The following is a 25,458-nucleotide window of genomic DNA, read 5'->3' on the forward strand; positions in this document are numbered from 1 at the left end:
TACCTAGATGGCTACACAGTAAGAGCTGCGCTTGCAGTTAACTACAAGCTAAAACTGCAGCCACAAATTTGTCCCCAGTTAAAAGAGGCTTACTAGCTAAATACACACAGCAAATCTAGCATCGGGAATTATGCAATAAGGCATTTCTCAAAGACTTTGCTGCTGTCTTTCCTCCATCATTTGCCAATCTGGTCTGAAAGAGCTGTTGCTAAACGTATGTAAATTGTAGGCAAATGAAGAATAGGAAATAGCCTGAATCAAACCCCACTTCATATCCATGGGCAGCTGGCTGTACTCATCTGTTGAAAGGCTGGCAGATACAAACCGTGGGCATTGCTTTTCCATTCCAAAATAACGTCTTCTTTCTGTCAATGAACATTTTAGGCTGATAGGATTATTCTAGGCCTGATGATTTGAGACAGTCCTCAGGAAGTGCTATTTCCTCTCTCATTTTAACCCATGGGGAAATGTATTCCTGTTGCAAAGTCACTAGACTGCCTCAAGAGACCTGGGGTCAATTCCCAGCTCAGCCACAGATTTACTGTGTGACTGAGAAAGTTGCTTTATCTTGTTTTTTCATACGTAACTGTCTTTTGCCCAACTTATTTATTTAGGCTTTTTGGGACATGGACTGTTTGTTTTTCATGTATAGTGCTTAGCATAAGGAGACCCTTACCTCAGTGGGCATCTCTAATTTACTGTAACACAAATAGTTCATGGTAAGCCGGCATCGCAAAGTCTTTCAAGTTTTTTCCTTAGAGTGTGAGCAAGTGCTCAGTCTTGGGATGAAATTTTGGATTGTTAGTTTTATAATGCAAGGTGATTTGCAGAAAGATGTGCAAGCAGCAGGAGAATTCTCTTTCTGCCTTGAGTTTCCAATGACAGACAGGCTGTGTCTACATTGGCATCCCTTTCCGGAAAAGGGATGCTAATGAGACACATCGCAATTGCAAATTCGCGGGGGATTTAAATATCCCCCGCGGCATTTGCATTTACATGGCTGCCGCTTTTTTCCGGCTTGAAAGTAGGAATAAGAAATCCTCTGGAAAAGGGCTTATTTTCTGGAGAATCACTTCTAGACTGGCACTTTTCTCCAGCTTATCCCGAAGCCGGAAAAAAGCGGCAGCCATGTAAATGCAAATGCCGCGGGGGATATTTAAATCCCCCGCGAATTTGCAATTGCGATGTGTCTCATTAGCATCCCTTTTCCGGAAAGGGATGCCAATGTAGACACAGCCACAATGTTTGAGACAGAGGTGGTCCTTGGGATACGGGCAACTAGTGTCAGGCTGATGTTCCTAGAAAAAGGATACTGCATGATGTTTGGAACCACCACTGCTTCTAGTCTAATGCACGTGTAAACAAAACACATTGGCTATGTCTACACCGGCGGGTTCTTGCGCAAGAACTCTTGCACAAGAACACATCCACACTGCCATGTGCTTTTGTGCAAGAGCATCCATGGCAGTGTGGACACTTTCTTGCGCACGAAAGCTCTGATGGCCATTTTAGCCATAGGGCTTTCTTGTGCAAGAAATCCCTGCCACGCGTCCACACTGCCCTCTTGCGCAAGAGCTCTTGCACAAGAGGGTGTTGTTGGCAGGGAGCCAGAAGAACCAATGGGATATAGTGCTGAAATTTAAATTGTAAATATATACCTGCTGCCGTTTCTCTTTGTGTGAGTTTTAAGTCAGGAGTTGGGTGAAAAAGGATGATTTAAATCCAGGTGGGACAACCATGCTTCCAAGGAATTCGGGGCATGGAAGTGGACTGGACCATAAAGAGATTGGTAGTAAATAAAGGGAAAATGTATATTTAGTCACAATCAGGGTATTTTTCTTTGCTTTGGTTGTTTCGTTAAACTTATCAGTGTGAATCCATGCCTTCCTTCTCCCACTCACCATATTTAAGCTACAGCCCAAAGATACCATTTTTCACTGTGTTTTAATCTTTTCTTTTCTCAGTTGCTCTGTAACACCTAGCAATCAACTATGCTTTATCAAGTAACAGGAGTGTTGTGAGGAAGACACGAGAAGTCATTCTTCTGCTCTACTCTGCACTGATTAGCCCTCAGTTGGAGTATTGTAGCTACCTCAGTTTAACCCTTTAGTCACTGAGTGCTGGCCAGCACTCCTCTTATCCATCCCACATGGCATTCAGGAAACTCCAAGAGGGAGAAGGGGGAGTGGGTATGGGCAAGAAGAGGCAGAGTGGGGGGCAGAGGCTTGGAGGAAGGGGTGGAATGGGGGCAAGGGCAGAGCAGAGGTAGGGAGAGATGGGTGCTTCGGGGAAGGGATGGAATAGAGGCAGTGAGGGTGGGGGAAGGTGGTGTTGAACACCCCTCAGCTAGAGGGGAAGTCAGTGCCCATGTTTGGAATAACACCTATTCTCTAATAGGGTAACAAGCCTTGAGGATAGTGGGAAGTGGCAGATGTGATACATCTTGACTTTAGTAAGGCTTTTAATATGGGCTTGCATGACCTTCTCAGGAACTAGGGAAATACAACCTAGATGAATCTCAAGCCTGCTCACAGCAATTCCAGGCCCCAGGGCAGGACAGTCAATGGGCCCCTATGGCATGTGGCTTGCTTGATATTTGGAGAGTGTCGTACCTGCGCTGTCAGTGCCCAGTGAACTACTGGCTTGGCCAGCACTTTCACATGACTGCTACGTAGGGCTGCCAGCTGTCTAATCATGCAAATCCAGAGACTGTCATGTTATTGGGTTTTAATGGGAGCAGGCAGATCATTGTTGCACCCGCTAGTAGCCCTGGTTTTGAGCAACCCTGATTTGACCCTCTTAGTGGTGCCCAGGCCGTTATATATTACACCAACCCCTGCCCAGCTCCTGACCCATCCTTTCTCCAAGGCCTTGTCCCTGCTCTTTCTATGCCCCCTCTCTCCCTACATCCCTGGCTCTCCCCCGTCCTCACTCACTTGCACCAGACAGGGGATGGGAAGGCAGGGGAGAGGAGAGATCTGAGAGGTATTTTAGGTGTTGGTTCTAAGTTGCAAGAGGGGGTTGGACAGGGAAAGGGGATTAGTGTGGAGGAGGGGTCGGTGCTTACCTTGGGCAGCTCCTGAAAGTGATGAGCACACCCCTCTAGAAACAGCTCCACTTCCTAGATATGAGGGGGGGGCGCGCAGGGGGGTCTCTGTATGCTGTTGCCCACAGGCACTTCCCCCATAGGCACCAATGGCCACAGTTCCTGGCTCCCCCAAGGGAGCTGTGCCAGCTGCTTCCGGGAACATCACGGAGTGAGGGCGGGCAGGACACCTGCCTTAGCTCTGCTGCGGTGCCAGTAGTGGCAGCAATCGGGGGGCCCCCCGGCCCTTTTCAATCACCCAGGCCCACAGGCTATTGCCACCTTTGCCCTCCACAGTCAGTGGGTCTGACGGAGCTACTGTAAGGTGAACGCAGACCTTCCCAGAAAGTAGGTCTCTGTGGTTCACAGTCTTGTTGGAAAGGCATAACGAGTGGGGTCCCACAGGGATCCTTTTGGGGCTGTTCAATATCTTCATCAGTAATTTAGATAATGGCATAGAGAATACATGTGTAAAGTTTTCAGATGATACCAAGCTGGGCATTGGGGCAAGTGCTTTGGAGGAAAAGATTAAAATTCAGTGGTTTGGACAAATTGGAGAAATTATCTGCTCTAAATAGGAAGAAATTCAACAAAGACAAACACAAAACATTCACTTAGGAAGGAACAAATCAGCTGTACACATGCTAAATGGGAAATAACTACTTAAGAAGAGGCACTGCAAAAAGGGATCTGGGGATAAGAGTAGACCACGAGCTAAATATGAGTCAACAGTTTGAGACTGTTGCAAAAAAAGCAAACATCTTTCTGAGACGTATTAGCAGTAATATTGTAAGCAAGACACAAGTAGTATTTCTTCCACTCTATTCTGCGCTGATTAGGCCTCACCTAGAATGTTGCATCTGGTTTTGTGACCAACATTTCAAGAAAGAGGTGGACAAATTGGAGAGAGTCCTGAGAAGAGCAACAAAAGTGATTAAAGGTCTAGAAAACATGACCTATAAGGGAAGAATGAAATAATTGGGTTTGTTTAATCTGGAGAAGAGTAGGCCGAGTGGAGACACGATAGCAATTTTTTGACTACATAAGATTGTTATAAGCAGAAGGAAGAAAAATAGTTCTCTAACCTGAGAGGATAGGACAAGAAGTAATGGGCTTAAATTGTAGCGAGGGAGATTTAGGTTGGACATTAACCAACTTGAGAGTCAGAAAGTTTTTCTAAAACTCCGGATTAAATTGCCTAGGGAAGCTGTGGAATCTCCCTCAATGGAGATTTTTAAGACATTGTCTCCACTTACCAAGAGATCAGTGCTGTGGAGCTCGATCTCCCAGGGTTTGATTTAGCAGGTCTAGTAAGGACCCACTAAATCAACAAGGGGCAACCAAGACCAGTGAGTGGGCCACGTGAGTGGCCCTCCATCTCAGTGGGCAGATAGGAGGGGGTCCGTAGGCCGCTGGTTGTCCACCACTGCGCTAAATCCACTACTGATTGCACCCCCGTCGACTCTAGCACTGCACCAGGCCATGAGGAGTAAGGGAAGTCAACCGCCCACAGTGGGCACTGTGCAGAAATTCAAACTAAGATGCGTTGACACCAACTATGTTATTCCCGCAGCTGGAGTCGTGTATCTTAGTTCAGCTTTGTCCCCTAGTGTGGACCTGGCCATATAGCAGGTTAGAACAAACACATGTCAGGGATAGTCTAGAGTAGTCTTGCCTTGAGTGCAGAGGACTAGACTAGATGACCTCTTGAGGTCCCTTCCAGTCCCACAATTATATGATTCTGTTTACAAACCTTAAAATAAATCCTCCATCTTCAGACAGGAAACCTATCAAGCAGATAAAGGCTCCTCAGGGCAATGGCTTATCAGTTCCACACTGTTTATGAAAGAGAAGGGAGATTTTCCATCTCACAAAAACCACCACATTTTCTTATTGACAAGCCATATTAAGCCAGCTGGATGTTTTTAGCTCTACAATTCAACACCCAGATAAGCCATTAATAACCGTGCATGGAAAGCGCTGTTGGTTACACTGCTATTATTGAGAGCCTGCAGGCTAGACTTCACCCCCCGTTAGTTTTGAATGCAGCAAAAATCTCCAGAGTGCTCGCAGTCCAATCTGGGAGGAACAGACATCAGTGGATCTTTGAACAGAAGTGTAGCAGAAATACGCAGCTCACACCTCCAATGCATGGATCACTAAGATTCAAGGCGGAGACCAAAGAGCAGCGAGGGGAGCACGTTCCTTGTCTATTAGCTTAATTTGGATGAATCCCTAGCGCAGAAGGGCTTGGTCTAGCCACCCCACAAGCGTCGAGGGATGCTGTGTAGGCAAAGCGCTCTGACATGCTTAACTCCAAAGAGCCTGGCTAGAAGCACAGGAGCCAGCAAACTCTAGCTTCAATCGTACATGAACCTGTTGTGTCTTCCTAGAGCAGCTAGTAACGTGCTGACCAGTCCCAGGACATGCAATATCCAGGTGCTACCAGAGTCAAGTTACGAGAGTAACAATTGGAATTGCCCACTGGCAGTACTGGGAACTAAGATCTTCTAAGGCAGTGCTTCTTAAACTTTTTAAGACTGAGGAACACTAAACAATAATTTTTTTTAATGAGGAACACCATAAACACCCTTTTATGAGGCCGGGGAAAAGTTGTTGAGAAAAATGAGGAACACGGTTTAAGAAAAACTGTTCTAGGGGCTTAAAGGATCAGCAGGTGAATATGTATTATGGGTCTATTTCCAAAGCTGATTTGGGATCCTGCGGTGTGCTTGTGGGTGCTTCGGGCCTCTTAAACCATGGGATTACTGAGCCATCACACATACGCATGAGCCTGTCTCATCTCAGCTTAGCCACAGAATTGATACACTCAGGTCCAACGAGGGAGGCAAAGTGGATGGCTGTTCACTCGGTGAACACATCTCACGGGCTATTTATGGAGCACTGTTCATCTGCAAAGTCACAGGCGAGTCATAACAATGGGGACATCCCGGGGCCAAGCACACAGAGCTGAGTCAGGATGGGAAGAAACCCAGAAAGCTGACTACTAGTCCCTGGCAATGTTCCCTCTAATCTTTTCCATGCATATGTAGAATAAATTTTGTCATATGCACCAAGGCATGTGTACGTGTGCACCACCTGGAGAAACACAAACCTAGCTGGGCTAGGGCACTGGAATCTCTCCTGAGCAGCTGCACAAGTGCACAGCTTACAAGGAACACTGGCCTCTGGGAACAGGGGGATGTCCCGTGTCAAATGAACCACCTCCGCTGGAAAGCAGATACAGTTCCATAGAAGGGACTGCATTCTGCTGTCAGGCACACATGCCAACATTCAAATCCACCCCAGGGGGCTACTACTACTGCAGAAGAGAGGTGGAAGAGAGGAGATGGTGCAACAGAACTAGCAGTTACTGGTAACAGGTCCACTGACCCAAGATGAAGGGATGCTGCAGTCTCCGGTGGGTGCTTCCCTCTACAGCTTCCTTATTAAGGGCTGATGCTAATTAACATGCAAGTGAGCTCATCACAGTACATTGCCTGAGGCTTGAAAACAAAGCGCTGATATGCTAGGGACTGTTCATTTCTTAATTCTCAATCAAAAGATCCTCACATCCAGAAGGCAAAAGGAGATCAGAGTCTCTAAATATTAAGTCTATTGTAGCCTATTTATTAAAAAAACCAAACCGACAAGCGGTTACACTCTCCTTTTAACATGCACATGTTGCACGTCTCTGGAGAGCTGCTGAGGGTTCCCTCCTCTACCTTACAGAGGGAAATAAAATTAAAAGGAGAGATAAAAGCAGCATTCTCTTTGCAGCTTTCCCATTGGTACTGTTCAGGGTTCATTAATTCCTAAGTAGGCAGGTTTTGGTCTTTGGAAAGGCAACTCCTTCACCTAGGCCACGAGCTTTTGCAGCTCAAATATCAGATGTTCAAGAGAGGCACTATGCCTTACCCCGTCCTTCCCCCTCCCCCTCCAGGTATCATCCAAGTGGGATCTCTTTTTCTGGCTACTTATGTTCTCTCCACTCCTTCCCCTTCAAAAAATGAGAGCTTTTGTTCCATTTCCAACCTGGGACTACACTCGTTAAGTCATGGAATTCTTGACTCAAAACAAAGTGGTACCCAGTCTCTCCTATTCCCAAATTGCAAAGCATCTCTTTGTAAATTTGCTTCAGATTGTTCTGCAAATTCCCTGTGTCAGTCATTGCATAAAATGTGTACCTCACAGTTACATTATGAAGTCCTGCAGTGTAACTCAATCAAAATGAATAAACTAACAAACAAAAAGCACTCTGATGCCATATTTCCCTTTTGAGCCTAGGATTCTATGAACACATGTTGCAGGGTGTAAGCATGCAATGTCTGCTAATCAGCTGGGCAGGCCAGAGAGAAGTGCTTGATGGGCTGGATCCTGGGTCTGATTTTGCCCACCTCTGTCTTAGACTGCAGGCTCTTCGAGGCAGGCTGTCATATGTGTTTGTACAGCACGTCACATGATGGAGGTATCCATCCACTCTGGGATTTGAGAAGTGACAAACAAACAAACAAAAATACAGGTCCAGAGCTGCATCCTGGGATCCAAGCCAGAATCTTTTGCAGAGTCCAGCATCAAATAAATGATTGAAAAATGTTTCAGGGACTTTTCTCTCGTCTCTCACTTGGGTTGATGAGGTCCCCTGGGATTTCCGCCCCTGCAACTGCACAAGGGCTGGCGTGAGAGGATGGTGCCAATTTTAAAATGCTACAAAACCTGAAAAATTCTTGGTTAAAAAGTGAAAAATAAACAGCCCAGCCACAGGACACTGGATCTTTACAAATTGACATGCATAAAAACAGCCCTGTTGTAATTCAGGGCTAACCAGCCTAGGATGCATCCCTTAGATCAGTATTTCTCAATCTTTTTTTATTACGTACTCCTTTAAAAAAAATGTATAAGTTCCCCCAGTACCTACAGTTTTCAGACACACCATTTTTTTTTCTACTACTGCAAGACATTTGTTTAAACAACTTAATTGTAGCCGGGCAGGCAATGACATTTTGGGGTGTAAAAAATACAAAAATAATAAAGCGCTATAAAACTTAAAACAAAAATTCAGTTTTCTCCAAATTTCAGTTGTGGTAACGTATTCCCCAGACTTCTCTTGAGTACACCTTCGGGTACTCGTACCACTGGTTGAGAAACTGCTTTAGATGCTTGCTAATGGTGCCATCCCACTGAAATCAAGGGGAGTTTTGTCTCTGGCATCAATAGAAGTTCAGCGGTTCACATTGTATGATGGCCTTTATGAGAACATCTGCCTCCTTCTCCATGTAGCATCCACAGAAAAGGCCACACTTTCTGTACACATGGGGAGACAGGGAGAAAACGGCCCAGAAGCCACCTTGATTTAAAAAAGATGGGGTAAAGGGGATCTTATTGGGTGTTCCCCATGAGGATCAGGAAGGGCGGCAGAGCTGGCATGCAAGGAATTCATGGTAAATACAGCCATGTCCTATGCAATCATTGCATGTCCACGGGTATTGGCGCGCTGGAGCGGATGCGTATCAGCACAGCCATTTACAGTAATTGTTTTTGGATCTGGGATCGTGCAGCGTAATGGCTAAGCTCTAAAGCGCTCTGCTGAAAGGGATGAATGAGTACTTCCCTGTAGTGTTGCAAGAGACTAATTATTATAATGTAGAGAGAGAGAGAGAACACACTGCAGGAATCCCAAAGCTCATTTCACAACATTATCTGGTTGGATTGTCATATTAATGCAACCACGAGACATGTTCTATTCTTAACGGCTAACACGTGCCTCCCGGCTCAGAGACCGTCTCCTTTGACACAATAAAACCAAATGATTTGCACCCTTTTGCTGGAGCAACGGACATTCCCCATGCTGCTGCCATCCCACAAAGGGATCTTCCATTGACTCCAGAACACACCACTCTCACACAAGGGAAGAAGGTACAGTAAGTCATTGATACATCTATTGCGTAACTCACCAGGAGACATTCAGCTTTAAGAAACACTCAATATAATAATGCAAACATTCATGCTGACAAAAAGGAGAAGAATGGGTCAATGGAGGTCAGGGTAACTGGTTCACAAGGGCAAATCCTCACCCAAAAAGATTATGGAATTCAGCTACAGGTCAGACTGGTAACACCTCATTCGCTATGCCACTACCAGCCTCAGGGTTCCGGGCCTTCCAAGTTTTGCACTCAGTGGAAGGATGGCCTAATAGTTAGGGGCATAAGCTGACAATCTGGGAGACATGAGTTCAAGTCCCTGCTCCACCTCAGGCTTTCCTTGACACCAGGGGTAAGTTGCATCGTTGCTCAGCTTCCCCAACTGTACAACGGGGACACCAGCCCTGCCCCACAGGACTGTTGTGGGAATAACTAAATCGAAGTTTGTGAGGAAGTTGGATACTAGTATGAATGAAGGCCCTCAGAGAGGCCTTCGACTGCACTAGGGACTATGCTGATTTATTGTGTGTGCCATTGTAACGCCTGCAGGAGGGCTCTTCTTGCACTCGATGCAGTGCACCCACAATCTGGCCCTCTGCATTCCTTTGACATTACTTCCCTCATCCTCTCCCTCACTTAACAAGCATGATTCATACACCCAGGGCCAGATTCTCCATTGCCCTGCACCCTGTGCAACCATTTACACCAGTGCAAAGTCCATCTAAAAGCCTCCCAACTGAGGACAGTAATATCTTACATCCGACACCCACAGAAATGGGCTTATTTAGCCTGCGGAAGAATGGGGTGAGGGATGATTTGATAGCAACCTTCGACTACCTGAAAGTGGGATCCAAAGAGGATAGAGCTAGACTGTTCTCAATAGTGACTGATGACAGACCAAGGAGCAACGGTCTCAAGTTGCAATGAGGGAGGTCTAGGTTGGATATCAGGAAAAACTATTTCCCTAGGAGGGTGGGGAAGCACTGGGATGGATTCCCTAGAGAGGTGGTAAAATCCTCTAGGGATGGAGATTTTAAGCCCTGGCTTGACAAAGCCCTGGGTGTGATGATTTAGTTGGGGTTGGTCTTGCTTTGAGCAGGGAGTTGGACTAGATGTCTCTTCCAACCCTAATTTGCTATGGTTCTATGAACTTCGCACTCGTGTAGAAAGTCCTATCTGGTAGCACCTGGGACAAACTGGCAAGATCCAAGTATACTCAGAGTGATGCATCAAACTCCATGCCTGGCTACTAGGGATGTCAAACCGCTGCTGAAAAAAAAAAAAAAAGTCATAGTAACTGTGGAACTGTTAAAAAATCCTAGTGGTTGCATGGTTAACCATTTTGGGGGATGGATAGGTGGGTAGGACTAGGATGGTGAGAGGTGTTCTCGCAGCTCCCCAGGAGCCAGGTACTCCATGCTGTGGGCTCTACAGCAAAAGGTGGAGCAACAGCTGGCTCCCCAGGAGCGGGGCCAGCACCCAAGAGCTGGTGGGCACGTGCCTGCAGGGCAGCATTTAACCTGTAACAGAAAGCGATAAGCATCAGCTTGTCCGTTAACCGATTAAATTCATACATCCCTAGTCACTAATGCTACTTAGCAAACCCATCCCAAGTGCTGGGTGGCTCCTGCATAGCAAGACCGGACCAGGAGTTGATTAAGCTTGAAGGAAGAGGCAGGTGGAAAAGGACTGTTGGGAACAGCTGCTTTTCCTCCTATGCCAGAATCCCTAAAAGAACAGCTTTTGTTAATACTGCAGGCAGCATTATAGACAGTAGGTCTAGGGATATAAAGGGATAACCGGTTACTGGTAAGTATTGTGTTACCCGCATGCTTACTGGGGTAACTGGTTAACTAGCACTCAGCCCAGTTCAGCTGGAGCAGGTGAGGATGGGGCTGCTCCATCCCACCCCGCTACACCATGGGCATAGGACTGCTTCAGCATCCCCCTGCCTGTGACATGCAGGCCAGTTAAACATATAGTTTAACCAGTTAAAATTGTAAAGGGGATTTGAGATCCCTAGTAAGGACCCTCATTCCACAATGAGAGCTAGTGGTTAGAAAGAAGGAGTGCTCGGAGGAGATGGGGGGAAGGAGAGAGAAAAGCCAATACTTCCGAGTTCTTCTCCTTAATCTGACACTGGGTACCCATACATCCATGGGCAAGTCACCTAAAGCTCTGCTAACATTAAGACTCAACATCCTCTGTGCAGCAATAGGTCAGTATTAAAATCCCCTTTTCTCAGATGGATAACAGAGCTGCAGAGAGGTTTAGTGACACTTCCAAGGTGCGTCAGAGAGGCTGTGACAGAGCTGGGAGTCTGCTGCCCATGACAGCCTGTACCCAGCAGTTGGCCCTAGCTCTGTCCGCCTGTTACAGGTTACAGCAATAGTCGTTGGCACATCAATGAGAACAGGCACATCAATGAGAAGAGCCTGACATACCGTGGGATGCTTCGTAACAAACATAATTGTGAACATTTCCCCCATAGGCACAGGAACGATCAACATCTTTATAAACACTAATAAGATGGCTCCTGCACACAGTTAATCCAGGGACCCTTTGCTGTTAGAGGCAGGACAGAGTGCGGGCCTGATTCCGGGACTCTTGCAGGCCGAACGCCCATTGAATTGCCCCCAGGCACTCAGCTGTCAGGACAGGGTACAGCGCAAGACCCTGAACTCCAGAGCGGGTTGAAAGTTTACATGTTCCAAAGTTGACATTTTAAACCAAAACAGTCACATTTTTAGCACAGACACTGAACAACCGAACGTGACCTTTTCATGGAAATTCTGGGTTTTCCACCCAAAAGCCTGAAATGTTTTTAAATAGCTGGAATTTATTGAAAATTCCCCCCCTCCCCCCAACCTCTGCAAGGCTCCCCAAAGGACTCCCTGCCATGTACGCAACTCCACATGGTTGACATTCCTCCTCGGGCGCAGCCAGGGACTTACGGTCGCGAGTGCGCGGTCTCGTAGCGCTCAAAGGCGTGCGAGGGGTCGTGCTTGTTGTTCATGTAACACTGTGTGCACAAGTCGTAGTCGAAGCACACCTTGCACTTCCACCGCATGCCTCGGATCCCGTGCTTCTTGCAGCAGTCGCAGATGATGTTGGGGTGGCGCACGCCTAAAAAAAACCCAAAACACACGCACAACTCAGCAGAGAAGCCGTGTCAAGGCTGAATGCGTTGGACTGAGCTCCGCTGGCACTACCACAGGTTGGACCTCCCTTGTGCGGCACCCTCGGGACCTGACCTGTCTGGAATGAGGCAATTTGCTGGATCAGGGAGGTCCCCTGCCACCAGCCTCCCAGGACACTTCCCCTCCCTGAGGCTGGCTCCTCTCCGGCCCCACTGGCACTAGGCTCCAGCCTGCAGGGCTTGGACTTGGGCTCCGGCCTGCTGGGGCTCCCCGGGGATGCCCAGGACTGGGCTTGCCAGCTGCCCTGCATTTGCTGCTGGTTGCCCTGCTACTGCCCCGCCAGCCAGGACTCCCTGGGGACGGGGCTTCCAGCTGCTTCGCGCGCCTGGGTGCTGGGGCGCTTTGATCCAGATGTTGCTGGACCAGAGTCCTAGATTGCAGAGGTTCAGCTGACATTTTCAGCAGTTACAGGGCGGGGGTGGGAGAGGGAGTGTGCGGGGAGCTGGCTTTTAAGTTGGCTTCCTGTAAGCACCAGCTCCGGCACAGCCCCACCCCCGCCCTGCTGCCTTAGAGCAACGCGGGTGGGGGGAGGAGAGGCAGGTGGCTCCGTGGGAGCCAGTACGTGCAGGGAGCTAGCTTAAAAGCCGTTTCACCAGCCACGTACTCGGCAGCAGCAGCATGGGGGAGGGGGCTCGCAGGGAGCCAGCTTAAGAGACAGCAGCGGTGGGGGGGACCCTGTGTGTAACCGCATACACTACCACATCCCTAGTCTGAAATTCCCATTTCATCTTCCTGCACAGGCAATACGTTGGGCTGTTAGTGGTTTTAAATGTAAATGCTTTCAGAGACAGAAGAGGGGAGCTCAGGAGCAGACACTGTGTTATTTAAAATGCTGATAACGCACCAAATGCAGGGAACATTTAGGAAACGTACGCAGACTCCAATGGCAAAAGGGGATTTGCTTGACACACTGGTCCTGCTGGCGGGACTGCGGCTCTACTTGTTTAACTACTGCCAACGTCTTTAACGCTGCTTTTAGAGATCTATGGTTCTTCTACGCCCCTTCCCAGTTAAGGAGGGTCTCCAAGCGCTGCAGTTTTCCATGATTCTCTTCTCTCTCCTGAAACTGTCTGACACTGGTCTAGGACAGAGGTCCTCTTCTGGCTCCATTAGTAGGAAGCCCCAAGGGATGTCTTGTGATCCTCAGACGATTTGCTGTCCATAGCTAGAAGAGGGCAGGCAGGCCCTAGGTGTACTGGTACCCCAGGCAGACAAACTTTTGGTTCCCTCCTCACTTTCCTCTAAGGCACAACAGCAGGTCTCCGCCTCTTTCCTTCTTCAGGTCTCCTCCCTCCCTGCCTTCTTCTCGGCCTTTCACTCTCTCCCCGCTAGCATTCAAGACTGGGCCCTGGCCAGCTGGCTTCTTCCTCCAGCCCATGTATTGGGGCAATTAGCAAGTTAGGAGGCATTTTTGCAGCAGCGCTTAAGCACCATGGTGCTCACCTCCCCTGAAGGCGGGACAGGGATTTCCAGACACACCCCGGGGAGGGAAGCATTCACATCCCACTGATGCTCAATGGAGTTTGGGACTCTCCCTCTTTTGCAAGACCTAGTCACAGCGCCCTAAGTGGCTGCCTACCCAGTTTAGGCTTAGAGCTGCTCCCAAGAACAGCAGCAACAAAATCAAGCGCCACATTCTTCTTGCTCCCTCCCCATAGCCTTGCCTGAGCAAAGCTGGCCATGCCTCACCAGCCCCCGTAGGAGGGGGGTTAAGCTAAAGATTCACTCTGTGGAATGAAGCAGAACAGTCTTCAGATCAGACAGCTCCTCCAGAGAACACATGATCTTTCACACCGCCACCGGCAACCCCGGTGCTCACGGAGCCGACGAAGCGCCGCTCCAGCGAGTGAGATTGTTCGGGAAGGTTTCATGTCGAACTTTTTTTGCTTTTTAGCCCTTCTGATGCTGAGCTCACCTGATGCCCAGAACTGGAAACGGAACTAACCAGAAGCAGCGTACGCGGCACCGGGGAGCGTGTGCTACATTAATGGGGACGGTTACTTCAAAAATGAAGCTTTAATAATAGTTTAAGCAACAAAGCCTCCACAAGAAAAGGGGCCCGGGTAGCATGTGTGCGCGAGTGCATCTTGTTTATTCTGGATTAATAGTTAATGGGTGCTGTCTGGACCTTTTTCATGCTCGTGTGATAAAAGAACAAAGCTAGCAAACTCAAATGCATCATTCAAATGATGTTACATGGGAGCAACTTTTGATTTTCTTAGGAGCAGTTTTTTCCCCCCTCTCGCCAATAAAAATCTTTAATAAATACATTTTGATAAAGCAGTCGGTGTATTTCTCTTGGTTCAGCACTCAGAGACACACACACACACACACAAACCAGGGGTAATACATTAAAACAAGAAGTTTCCATCTCCCCACACCAATGCTCTCTTTAATCTTTTCCACTCACAGGCAATTTTTTTACATTTGTGAGCAGAATAAATTTTATATGTACCAAGGCATGTGCAAATGTGCACGACCCATAACAACAAAAAATCTAGCTGTTGGCACTCTGCTAATTAGCTGGGTGGCATTTGAATCTCTTCTGAGTGGTTGCACAAGTGCGTAACTTACAGGGAACACTGCCCACACCGATCTCCTTTCAGATTTCATTAAGAACAATTTAAAGCAAGGACATAAAGCTGCCACAGTTGGATCCCACCCATACATCTTCCTGGTCATTGGCCCAAGAATATTGCTTGGAAAAAATTTACGTCACCCAGAAACTTTTGTAAAACTATGCCAAAATATTCAACTCTAGCTACTGAGAGTCAGTCTCCCAAATAGGAGAGGTTTGATTTCCAAAGGCTCTTGATACTGTAGCTCCCGGGGATCGGGGGTACACAGCAACTTTGAAAAGTTGGGGCACTTTTATTTTGGTTCTTCAGGCATCCATATCTGAAAATTTTGTTCCCACAGGCCTTTGCTATTGTTTACGTATCTCTCCAATGGTTTGAATTTGAGATCAGGAGGTCAGCTTCTCCCCTCAGCTCTCCTAGTATAAGCCTGGAGCAATTCCAATTGTGATTAAAATATTCTGGATGTACATTGCAAGGAGAATTTGATCCAAATTATTTACATTGCATCTGAAAGCAGCTTCAAGTCTCTGCTTCCCAACATCATAAATCCCTGGTTCTCAGGATAGTAGAGGCTAAAAGTCACAAAGTTCAAATCGTAAATGAGAACACTCAGTGTAGTTTTAGACTGATATCCTAGCATTCGAATGAGAAAGCATCCCCCTCTAGCCCCAAAAACTGATGCTACGCAACGGTAGCAGTAAGTTTTGGAGGAATTTTGAATGTCTTAGATTTTGGACTAGCGCAATTTTCAAGCTGTTGGAGTCAAACAGGGAGACGATGGGAATTCAACTGCATTTCTCTGGGGCTGGTTCTAAACTGCAAAGTTTGAGTCTGAGGCAGGCAAGGATGTGGCTGCAAACAGCACCCATAGAAAGCAGCAAAATACAACCTCTCTTATTAACATGTCATTGCTAGGTATGCACAGGTTCACCTTCATCATATTTGTGCAGCCAAAGTCCAATGGTGCTGCAGCCATTTGGGTAAGGTTGCAACACCCAGAGCTGGGAGCTGGACGCAGCCCAATGTGACAAGAGTCACTGCTGCCTATTGAGGGTGGCGCAGGCCTCTTTCTTCAACTCCCCTTCACAAGGGGCCAGGATCAGGGTTGCTGGGATGCAGGGTAGTCAGCACCCTCCTTGGTGGGGTGAGAAGCAATAGTCCCTCTAATCTTTTCCATCTTTGAGTGGATTTTTTTCCATCCATGTGTGGAATACATTTTCTATGTGCACCAAGATATGTGTGAATGTGCACCACCGGTAGAAACAGAAACCTAGCTGTGGGTGCTCTGCTAAAGAGTTGGGTGTCCACACAAGTGCCCAGCTTACAGGGAACACTGGTGAGGAGGACGGTACTGGCCTACAGATTTTTGAGCTGCCCCCCATGAGTTTACACTAGAGTTTGCTACAGTGCACCCCAAGAACTGCTACATCTGCCCTGGGATCAGCACTTCCCCAAAGACTTGGAGCTGCTTTTTATGTAGATGAGATCTTCCCACCCCCATAAAACACGGTGGCTGTGTCTAGACTGGCCAGTTTTTCCGGAAAATCAGCTGCTTTTCTGGAAAAACTTGCCAGCTGTCTACACTGGCCGCTTGAATTTCCCCAAAAGCACTGACTTCCTACTGTAAGAAATCAGTGCTTGTTGTGGAAATACTATGCTGCTCCCGTTCGGGCAAAAGTCCCTTTTGCGCAAAACTTTTGCACAAAAGGGCCAGTGTAGACAGCTGAGATTTGTTTTCCGCAAAAAAGCCCCAATCGCAAAAATGGCGATTGGGGCTTTTTTGCGGAAAAGCGTGTCTAGATTGGCATGGACGCTTTTCTGCAAAAAGCGCTTTTGCGGAAAAGCATCCGTGCCAATCTAGACGCTCTTTTCCTAAATTGCTTTTAACGGAAAATTTTCCGTTAAAAGCATTTCCGGAAAATCATGCCAGTCTAGACGTAGCCTGTTATTTAGCTGAAACTACTAGGGAGTTGTGCTCTGTCATTCTAAATGTGCTAAGAGAAAGTGAGTCAACAGCAGGGGACAGACTGTTTGAGGAAGACCCAGTGACTTGTTGGGCACAGTATGGCTACTAGCACGTGAACTATCCTGCCCTGGTATCGCCTGTAAAAGGCTCATGTGATACTTGTGCCTTGCCCAGAACTCTGAAAACGGAAAGTGCTAACACAACCATACCCCTCCCAAGCAGTATTACCTTCATTTTACAAACAAATCGACACAGATGTAGGAATCCCCCCTCCTCTCCCCCTCCTCAATGTCACAGAGCAGGGTTTCAAAGGCTCCCAGTCTACACCCACACTGCGTCTGCTCACCAGGCATGAGACCTTGAGAGGCAGGGAACGGTGGTCATTTGTGCAAGTTGTTGTGCAGTAGGGTTTATGCTGCAGGGGCGGGGAACCTTCTTTGGGTCAGGGGCCGCTGACCCATGAAAAAAAATCAGTCGGGGGCTGCACACAAGTGAGAAGCAAAAAAGAAAAAAAACAAAAACACACAGACAACCCTCACGGACGTGGCCCCCAACTAAAGAGAAAGACTCCCCATATTCACCTTGCACCGCAGAGTCTAGGGGGCCCTGCCTAGTAGATTTCATGTGCTCCAGCCCTGCAATGGGGCAGCAGGGGAGCTGGAGTGCCAGCGCGGGCCTGAGCCTCTGGGGGGAGGAGAAGGGGAGGGCGCCAGAATCCAGGCAAGTCAGGGGCCACATCTGGCCCGAGGCCTGAGGTTCCCCTCCCCTGGTTTATGGCATCAGATGACGAGCTCTTGTCAATATCCAACTAATATTTCACTGGCCTTACCTATTTGGGCATTATCATACAGAAGAAGGTCATAGGCTCCTTGGAATCCGGTCCGATAATTGGTTCTGGTCCCTTGATCCCACTGGACCACCACAGTCCTATCCGGTGTTGTTGGGCTGCCTTGCCGGCCAATCTCCACCACAGTCCCAACATTCCCTTCGCCATTATCCTGGTTGCTCCATTTCCAGTCCATTCCACGGACGACCCGCATCCCGACCTGCATGCTTGCATATGGGTCCAAGTCCATAGTGCTGCACGGAGGCCCTCACACCATTCAGTGGCAGCGGAGCTCAAAGGCAAGACGGAGGGAACAGGGTGTCCTGCACACCTGGGAAGAAAGCCCACAGTTAGGACACGTTATACAGCAAGTCGCAAAAGTCATCTTTCCAGCAAGGAGGGCAGGCAAATAACTTTTGCCAATTAAACCAGGCTGCAAGGTCCCACTGCATTCATGCTATCTGGGTGTTCCTCTAGACTTTGCCTTTTCTGAACCAGTAACTCTAACCTAACAGGAAATGTTGTCAGAAGCTGGGAACTGGACAACAGGGGATGGATCACTGGATGGCTACCTGTTCTGATCATTCCCTCTGGGGCACCGGGCATGGACCACTGTTGGCAGACAGGATACTGGGCTAGACGGATCTTTGGTCTGACCCAGTGTGGCCGTTCTTATGCTCAGCTCAGATTCCCCCCCCCCCCTTTCCCCTGCCTCTCCCCAAATTGTGGAGAGCTGTTTTGGGAAGCAGGGCATTAGGCTACCGGAGACCACCCTGGAATGTCAAAGAAAATTCTCTCCCTTGCAGACAGGGTGTGAAATCTTGGCTGCATGGAAGCTAGTGGGAAAAACACTCATGGACTTCAGTGGGGCCAGGATTTCACCCAAGCTGACAGCAAACTGCAACATTTAAATTGGTTTGGTTCCTAGCTCCTTCCTCAGACAACAAGCAAACAGAGTGAATACAACCCCCACTCGGTCACACCATAAAGTCTTAGCTGGCTGCAAATTGGTTAGAGCTGTGTTGGATGCCCATTCAGAACCTCCTGTTTTCTCCATGAACAGAGCACAGATCCTCTTCCTCCAAAAGCACGAGCCCCTGCCCTTGGTCCAAAAAATTTTCAGTGCTGTGGGTCAGAAGGTAGTTGTGGGGAACCTCCTCAGTTCACCAACAGAAAGGAGTGCTCTACAAAACGGTGTCCTCCACATGGCATGACCTCACACTCACTGTACATGCATGGTCCTGCCGTGTGGAGGATTCCTTTTGGTGGAGCAGGTCTACTGGAGGGAGGAGGAGAGAGACAGCAATCAGGGGTTGGAAAGAATTGTCTGGTGGTCTGGATCCAGCCCGTAGACTGCCAAGTAGACCACCAAAATTCCTTTAATTGCTAACAGTATAGGTCCTATGATACACAGTTCAGCAGCCCTGATTCCAAAACTAGAGGGCAACAGTGCCTACTCAGATCATTTCAGTATTAGAGCGGTTTCAAATATCACCAAAAAGGGGTTCAAACCACTTATCTCCACTATAGTTACTGGCCAGTAATAAGGCAAGGCCTTTAGAACTCATTTTCTAAAGACCGGACAGTGAACTGCATTTCTGTGAACTATAGAACCATCAAAGAAGATGTAGCCAAAGCTTCTGGGAAATAATAGTATCAGAATATTGCCAAATATACTGAACAAGACGACCAGAACCACAGAATACTAGAACTGGAAGGGACCTTGAGAGGTCGTCGAGTCCAGTCCCCGGCCTCCATGGGAAGACCAACCACCATCTATCATCCGTGATAGATGCCTGTCTAACCTGCTGTTAAATATCTCCAGTGATGAAGATTCCATAATCTCTTTAGGCAATTTATTCCAGTGTTTAACCACCCTGACAGTTAGGAAGTTTTTCCTAATGTCCAACCTAAACCTCCCCTGCTGCAGTATAAGCCCATTGCTTCTTGTCCTGTCCTCAGAGGCCAAGAACAATTTTCCTCCCTCCTCTTTGTAACAGTCTTCTAGGTATTTGAACACTGCTATCATATCCCCTCTCAGACTTCTCATTTCTAAACTAAACAAGCCCAATTCTTTCCTCATAGCTCAAGTTCTCTAGAACTTGAACCATTCTGGTTGCTTTTCTCTGGACCTTCTCCAATTTCTCCACATCTTTCCTGAAATGTGGTGCCCAGATCTGGACACAATACTCCAATTGAGGCCTACACAGTGCAGAGTAGAGTGCAAGAATGACTTCTCGTGTCTTATTCACAACACTCCTCTTAATGAATCCCAGAATCATATTTGCTTTTTTTGCAACAGTGTCACACTCTTCACTCATATTTAGCTTGTGGTCCTCTATGACCCCTAGATCCCTTTCTGCAGTACTCCTTCCTAGATAGTCACTTCCCATTCTGTACGCGTGAAACGGATTGTTCCTTCCTAAGTGGAGTACTAAACATTTGTCCTTATTAAACAAACTCAGATCATTTCTCCAGTTTGTCTGCAAACTTAATAAGGGTACTCTCTATGCCATCATCCAAATTGTTGATGAAGATATTGAATAGAACTGGTCCCAAAACAGATCCCTGAAGAACCCCACTTATGCTCTTCCAGCATGACTGAACCATTAATAACTACTCTCTGAGAACAGTTATTCAGCCAGTTATGCACCCATTTTATAAGTAGCCCCATCTAAGCTGTATTTGCCTAGTTTATTGATAAGAAGGTCATGCAAGACCGTATCAAATGCCTTACTAAAATCTAAGTATACCACATTCACCGCTTCTCTATAAAACTTGTTATCCTCTCAAAGAAAGCTATCAGATTGGTTTGACATGATTTGTTCTGTACAAATTCATGCTGGCTGTAACCTATCTAGTAACTAGACCTCACTGCAAGGATGGTGTGGCTTTTGCTCCTACTGCTTATGTACAAACGCCAATTCCAAGATGAAAAGAGCTCAGGGAAGATTTATAGCCTGTTATGGGGAAGTATGTCAATATCCCCATCATTAAATGGTCCAATTCACAGGGCTCAACAACTCTCAATGTGATTAGGAGAGTCATGATTAGCTGAGAAATCCAGGCACAGAAGAATCACTCACATTATAAAGGAGGAAAGGACACAAACTGTACTGTTTCCTCCCACTAAACCAGAGTCACCTCATCCTAGTGAACAGACTTAAGATTAGACCCACACGCCTATAAATAATTTTCATTTTAAAAACATGGAAGGGGTGGGGGGCAGACAAGAGGCATTGGCCATTGAAAAACCAGTAAGCAACATTTCAAAAGTAAGCTTCGTCTTTGATGGATGAGCCATCAGCAAGTCAGGGCAGCCCGGAGGGAAAGTATGTCACTGCTAGAACTGGTTGCTTGTCATGGCAGAAAAGAATGCTGAGGCCACCATTTAAAAAAAAGCAAGTTATAAGAGTGGGAGGTCATGCTGTCCAGCGCAAAGTTATTTTCAGGCGGCCACAAAAGTCATCTATTAGTTTCAACTGCCAGGGTTATTTTTGCAAGGATATGTGTCCAGGGGGAGCAGAACTGAGATGAATAAAACTCATTTCACACAGGTTGAACCATTAACAGATGCGAACAACCTCCTGCTTCTACTGGGGCCAGTAGACTTGAACCGGTGAGCTAGACATGAAGAAATCTACCCCCAAATCCCTAAGTCAATCTAGTTCCTTCCTATTCCTGGTCTTCCCCAGACGTAGAGTCCTCCGGCACTCATTCGCTCCTGAATACTACTTGATCATCATTCACCAGTCTTTTGCACATAAAGGAAAATGAGGCTTCCTGGATCCTGTAAGACAGTTGCTGTGTTCCTCTAACAAGACAGATTTGTCCTGTGCTGGACACGGATGCAAGCGAGAAATAAATAATATTCACTCAGAAAGGAAGATATTTTGGAATTTTAAATGTTAATAGCAACTTATTAACGCTGACACGGATGTTTTGGTTTCCAGCTATAGGGTAATGAGGGATTATAGTTTGCAATTGCATCCCTGTCCCATACAGTTACTTCAAATTTTAGTCAGTTCAGTAGCTTGAATAAGCAATAACCTTTCTTCTGAAGAAAAAGTAAGAACTGTGGTCTTAAAAGGGAATTACTCTGTCAGTCTTGGTTAAATGATTAGTGAACAGTCTTTCATCAGAAAAGTCAGGGAAAAATCCCACCCACATGCCCCTACCATCTGTGATTTGAAGAAATACTTCCAATTCTGAATTTTACCCTACATTTTAAATGAAAGGACTTCAATGACTTAATCAATGAAACACAGGTTCTGAAATGCTTAAATCCCATTTTCAAAAGTGACTTGAGAGTAAAGTCATTGAGGTGAAAGTTGTATCCCTTGGCTTTTAACTTAACATTCTGCATCTTAATACGCCATTCAGTCTCCTCCTAAAAATCTTCCTACTTCAGAACGCAGTACCAAAGAGAGCTCAGTTCTGCTTCCAGATGCTGTAACAGCTCTTATGTGACCCTAAATGTTCATATATGACATTTGTCAGGAATTTTCACTTTTTAGTGGCAGGTGATTAGCGATACACTGCAGAATGCCAGAATAAATACTGCTGCAAGAGAGGAAATGTTAGTGCTTTGTGATTTATGTGAACTAATGGATTCTGTGCATTATTTCTGACATTAAAGAGGCATTTCTGCCATGACTAACATGTTATAAAACTGGTTTCAAAGGTAGCTGTGTTAGTCTGTTTCAGCAAAAACAAGGAGTCGGTGGCTCCTTAAAAAAACTAAATTTCATGAGGGTATAAGCTTTCATGAGTTGCAAGGCACTTCATCAGATACATGAAGTGAAAGAAAAAGAAACAGATGGTAGGGACACAGAGATGGGAGTGTTACATCAGAGCTAATTCAATCAGGGTGGAGATTATAAGAAGGGGAGGATACCTAAAGTGGAAAGTTAGTTATTGCAATGACTCATTCCCAGTTCCTACTCAGACTACGGATGCTAATGGTTTACCGATGTTAATCGATTAGCTAATTAAATGGGTGGTGGTGGGTGGGGCTGCAGCAGCCCCCCGCCCCGCCACAGGCAGGCAGCTAATCCTGGGGCCCTCGACCAGAGCAGCCCCTGTTCATGGCAGGAAGGGAGCGGGGGGGCACTCCAGTCCACCTGCTGGAGCAGCAGCCCCACCCACCCCCCATTTAATGTTTAACCAGCTAACCAATTACATGGGATTTTACATCTCTAATTCAGACCCCTGCTGATGGTGTCAAATTTACAATACTGCATACCACAGACATTCATCCTCTAACTATCTTATTCCTTGCAGCGTTTGCTAGGTAGTATTTATTAAGGGTGATACTTTGCCATGTGAACATACACTGAGCAGTGCCTTGCTCTGCATGTATTTCTCCTGGTTATTTTTGGTAATATTGGAGGAATGCCTACACGCCCCAGTCCTGGGTCAAGGCCCCACTGGACTCAGTGCTGTTTCAATCAGTATCAAGACTTTGGTCAATGGGACTTGCGCAGGAAATTGAGTATCTGGGATAATACACAGAGATTTTCTTCATACAAACCTGCTGTCGCCAGACATAAGAAAATACCACTGGCCTGGTGAAATGACACTACCAGTCACCAGCCTGGGTTATTGCTTCATAACAAAGGGCAAGACCGTGATGAAAAGGTGGACTACAGGAGAGAAAGTGGGAACAGACCGACCCCACCTACCAAGGAAGACTAAGTCACCTGCTCCTTGCAAAGCGTGTACTTTTCTGGAGCTACGGAGTGCCACTGACTTTCCTATTGCTTTGTCATGATCCCCCCAACACCTATCACTTCGCAAGAGGTTCAGCACTTGAGGGAGCTCCCTACTCTCCCTTTCCTGGAGTCCCTGCCTCTTACCTCAGCCCTTCCTCACCCTTATGTGATGGGTCCATCCCACTTCACAGCCAGTCCCCAATGCTGAGAAAAGCAGCCGTGGTTCCAGCATGTGACTTGTGAGGGCCATGCAAGCTGGGTGCAGAGAGCAAGACCTGGGTGCCAGCGGCAGGGAGGTCCCGGCTCTAACTGTACAGTTGTTGGTTACAAGCTTGTGGGTGCACGTGCACATGGTAAAAGCCGGGCCTGTACCTACTTAGAGATGGTCAAGCCACAGCCCAGATAGCTCCCCAGCTTCACACCCATGACTCTCTGCGCTCAGAGCTGTTCTATAGTAAGAGCACCTCTCAGAAAGGCTGAAGTCAGCAGTCCCAGATCATGTCACCTTGGAGTTCAGTGAAGCACGAGGTAATGAAGGGACCACGGAGTATCTGCTACAGGAGGCAGACAGCGTGTTCCAGTGACATCCTAGTAGCAAGGATTGAAACCAGCAAGGTCTTTGCATAGGAAGTGCTAAATAATGTCCAGTTCCAGTCCCCAGAACAAATTCTTGGTTATTCACAAGAAGACACAATTTAAGGCAACAAAACCAAAGGACAACAGCAGTGGGAAGAATGGTTTTGTGGCTGAAGAGTAGCACTGGCAAGTCAGTAATTCTAAGGTAACCCTCCTCAGCACAGTAGTACAGTGCCCACACAACACCTCGGTGAGGTGAGGCAGTACTATCATCCTCATTGTGCAGATGGAGCACTGAGGCATAAAGAGGTTAAGTGAGTTACCAAAGGTCACATGGGAAGTCTGTGGCAGAGCAGGGAATTGAGCTCCTGTCTCTTAAAACCTAGGCTAGCATACTAGCCATTGGACCTTCCTTCTTTCCACTGTCTGAGAGAGATCTGTGTTCCCAACTTTGCCACTTATTCACCGTGACCTTGCGTTTCCCAGACATTCCCTGTGCCTCAGTTTTATCATCCTTTATATGGGGATAACTATCTATTCCATGGGGGCCTGTTGGGAGGCAATACTCATTCATGCCTGTAAGTGCTCTGAGGTCTCTAAATGGAAAGTGCCAGACAATGAAATAATGATAATTTCCCTTGGTTCTAGGGAAAGAATTGAGCACTTTGAAAATTCTGTTCTGAAACCTGAAACCCGTGAAATGTGCCCAACTTCCTCATTTTACTACAAACTCCAAACCTGCTGTCAGTTTGAGCACACCGAAAACTTCACCTAACCTAGCGCAGAGCTATGACTTCAGGTGAACCTCAGTGGAATTTTACTTTCTTGAATTCTTGGAAATTCAGTACAAGTGAAATGGAACCAACCAACCCCCTGCAAACCACACTTGCCAGGTTTCATGCAGCAATACTGCTTAGTGAAGTGAAATCATTTTGGGATTTAACTTATTGCTTCAGCAATTCAAAATAATTCTGAGGTGCATTACCCAGCTCTACTGTAAAATGTCCCTCCCTCCCCTGAGGGACATGTCATCCATTTTTAAGCTCAGTTAGGTTCCCCAGCCCCAATCTGGCTACTGAGACGGTTCCAATATTCTATGGTTAGATTCTACAGGCCGGCTGTTTCAACATAAGTGATTTACAATTACAGTCTGGACTAGGGATGTGAATAGTGTCATGTTATTGGATTTTAAAGATCACTGCTGCACCCACGGGGGGGGGGGTGTTTGCCCCAAAAGTCTGTACAAAGGGGGCCATGTGAGGTGTCAAATGAAAGTTTATGTTCTACTGATTCTGTATATGCTATTAATGTACTTGTATGATATCTGTATGTGGAGCTATGAATATGGACTCTGTGCTTATGCTAGAAGATTCTCTGTCTGAGACAGAACAAAGTGCCAGGAATGTTCGTTCAGTGCTTATGCTAATTAGCAAGGCTCTAGGGACAAGGCTCTCAGACAGGCAAATACACACCTGAGGAATGTGTCTGGAACCTGCAGACCAGACAGAATAGTGATTGCTGACTTGGGACACAAGGATAGGTCACTGGGCCATGTGACCTGCTCCAGCTTGGAGGAGAACAGGCATAGACA

The 25,458-nt window shown here is 46.9% G+C and overlaps 1 protein-coding gene across 7 annotated transcripts in view; it reads right to left on the bottom strand.

Moving 5' to 3' along the window:
- The window catches only part of MIB2 (MIB E3 ubiquitin protein ligase 2), a 143,108-nt gene that overhangs the window by 73,528 nt on the left and 44,122 nt on the right, over window positions 1-25,458 (bottom strand). For all 7 annotated transcript variants that reach the window (XR_012897327.2, XM_075906511.2, XM_075906509.2 and 4 more), the window contains 2 exons: window positions 17,581-17,908; window positions 11,961-12,132 (listed from right to left, as the gene is read on the bottom strand). Coding sequence is in view for 6 of the 7 variants with exons in the window: in XM_075906511.2 (XP_075762626.2) it covers window positions 11,961-12,132; window positions 17,581-17,827 (419 nt within the window). In the remaining variant the exon portion in view is untranslated. The remainder of the gene's footprint in view (window positions 1-11,960; window positions 12,133-17,580; window positions 17,909-25,458) is intronic.

This window comes from Pelodiscus sinensis, chromosome 24, assembly GCF_052426305.1.
Source record: "Pelodiscus sinensis isolate ZL-2025 chromosome 24, ASM5242630v1, whole genome shotgun sequence".
In the NCBI taxonomy this organism is placed as follows: Eukaryota; Metazoa; Chordata; order Testudines; family Trionychidae; genus Pelodiscus; species Pelodiscus sinensis.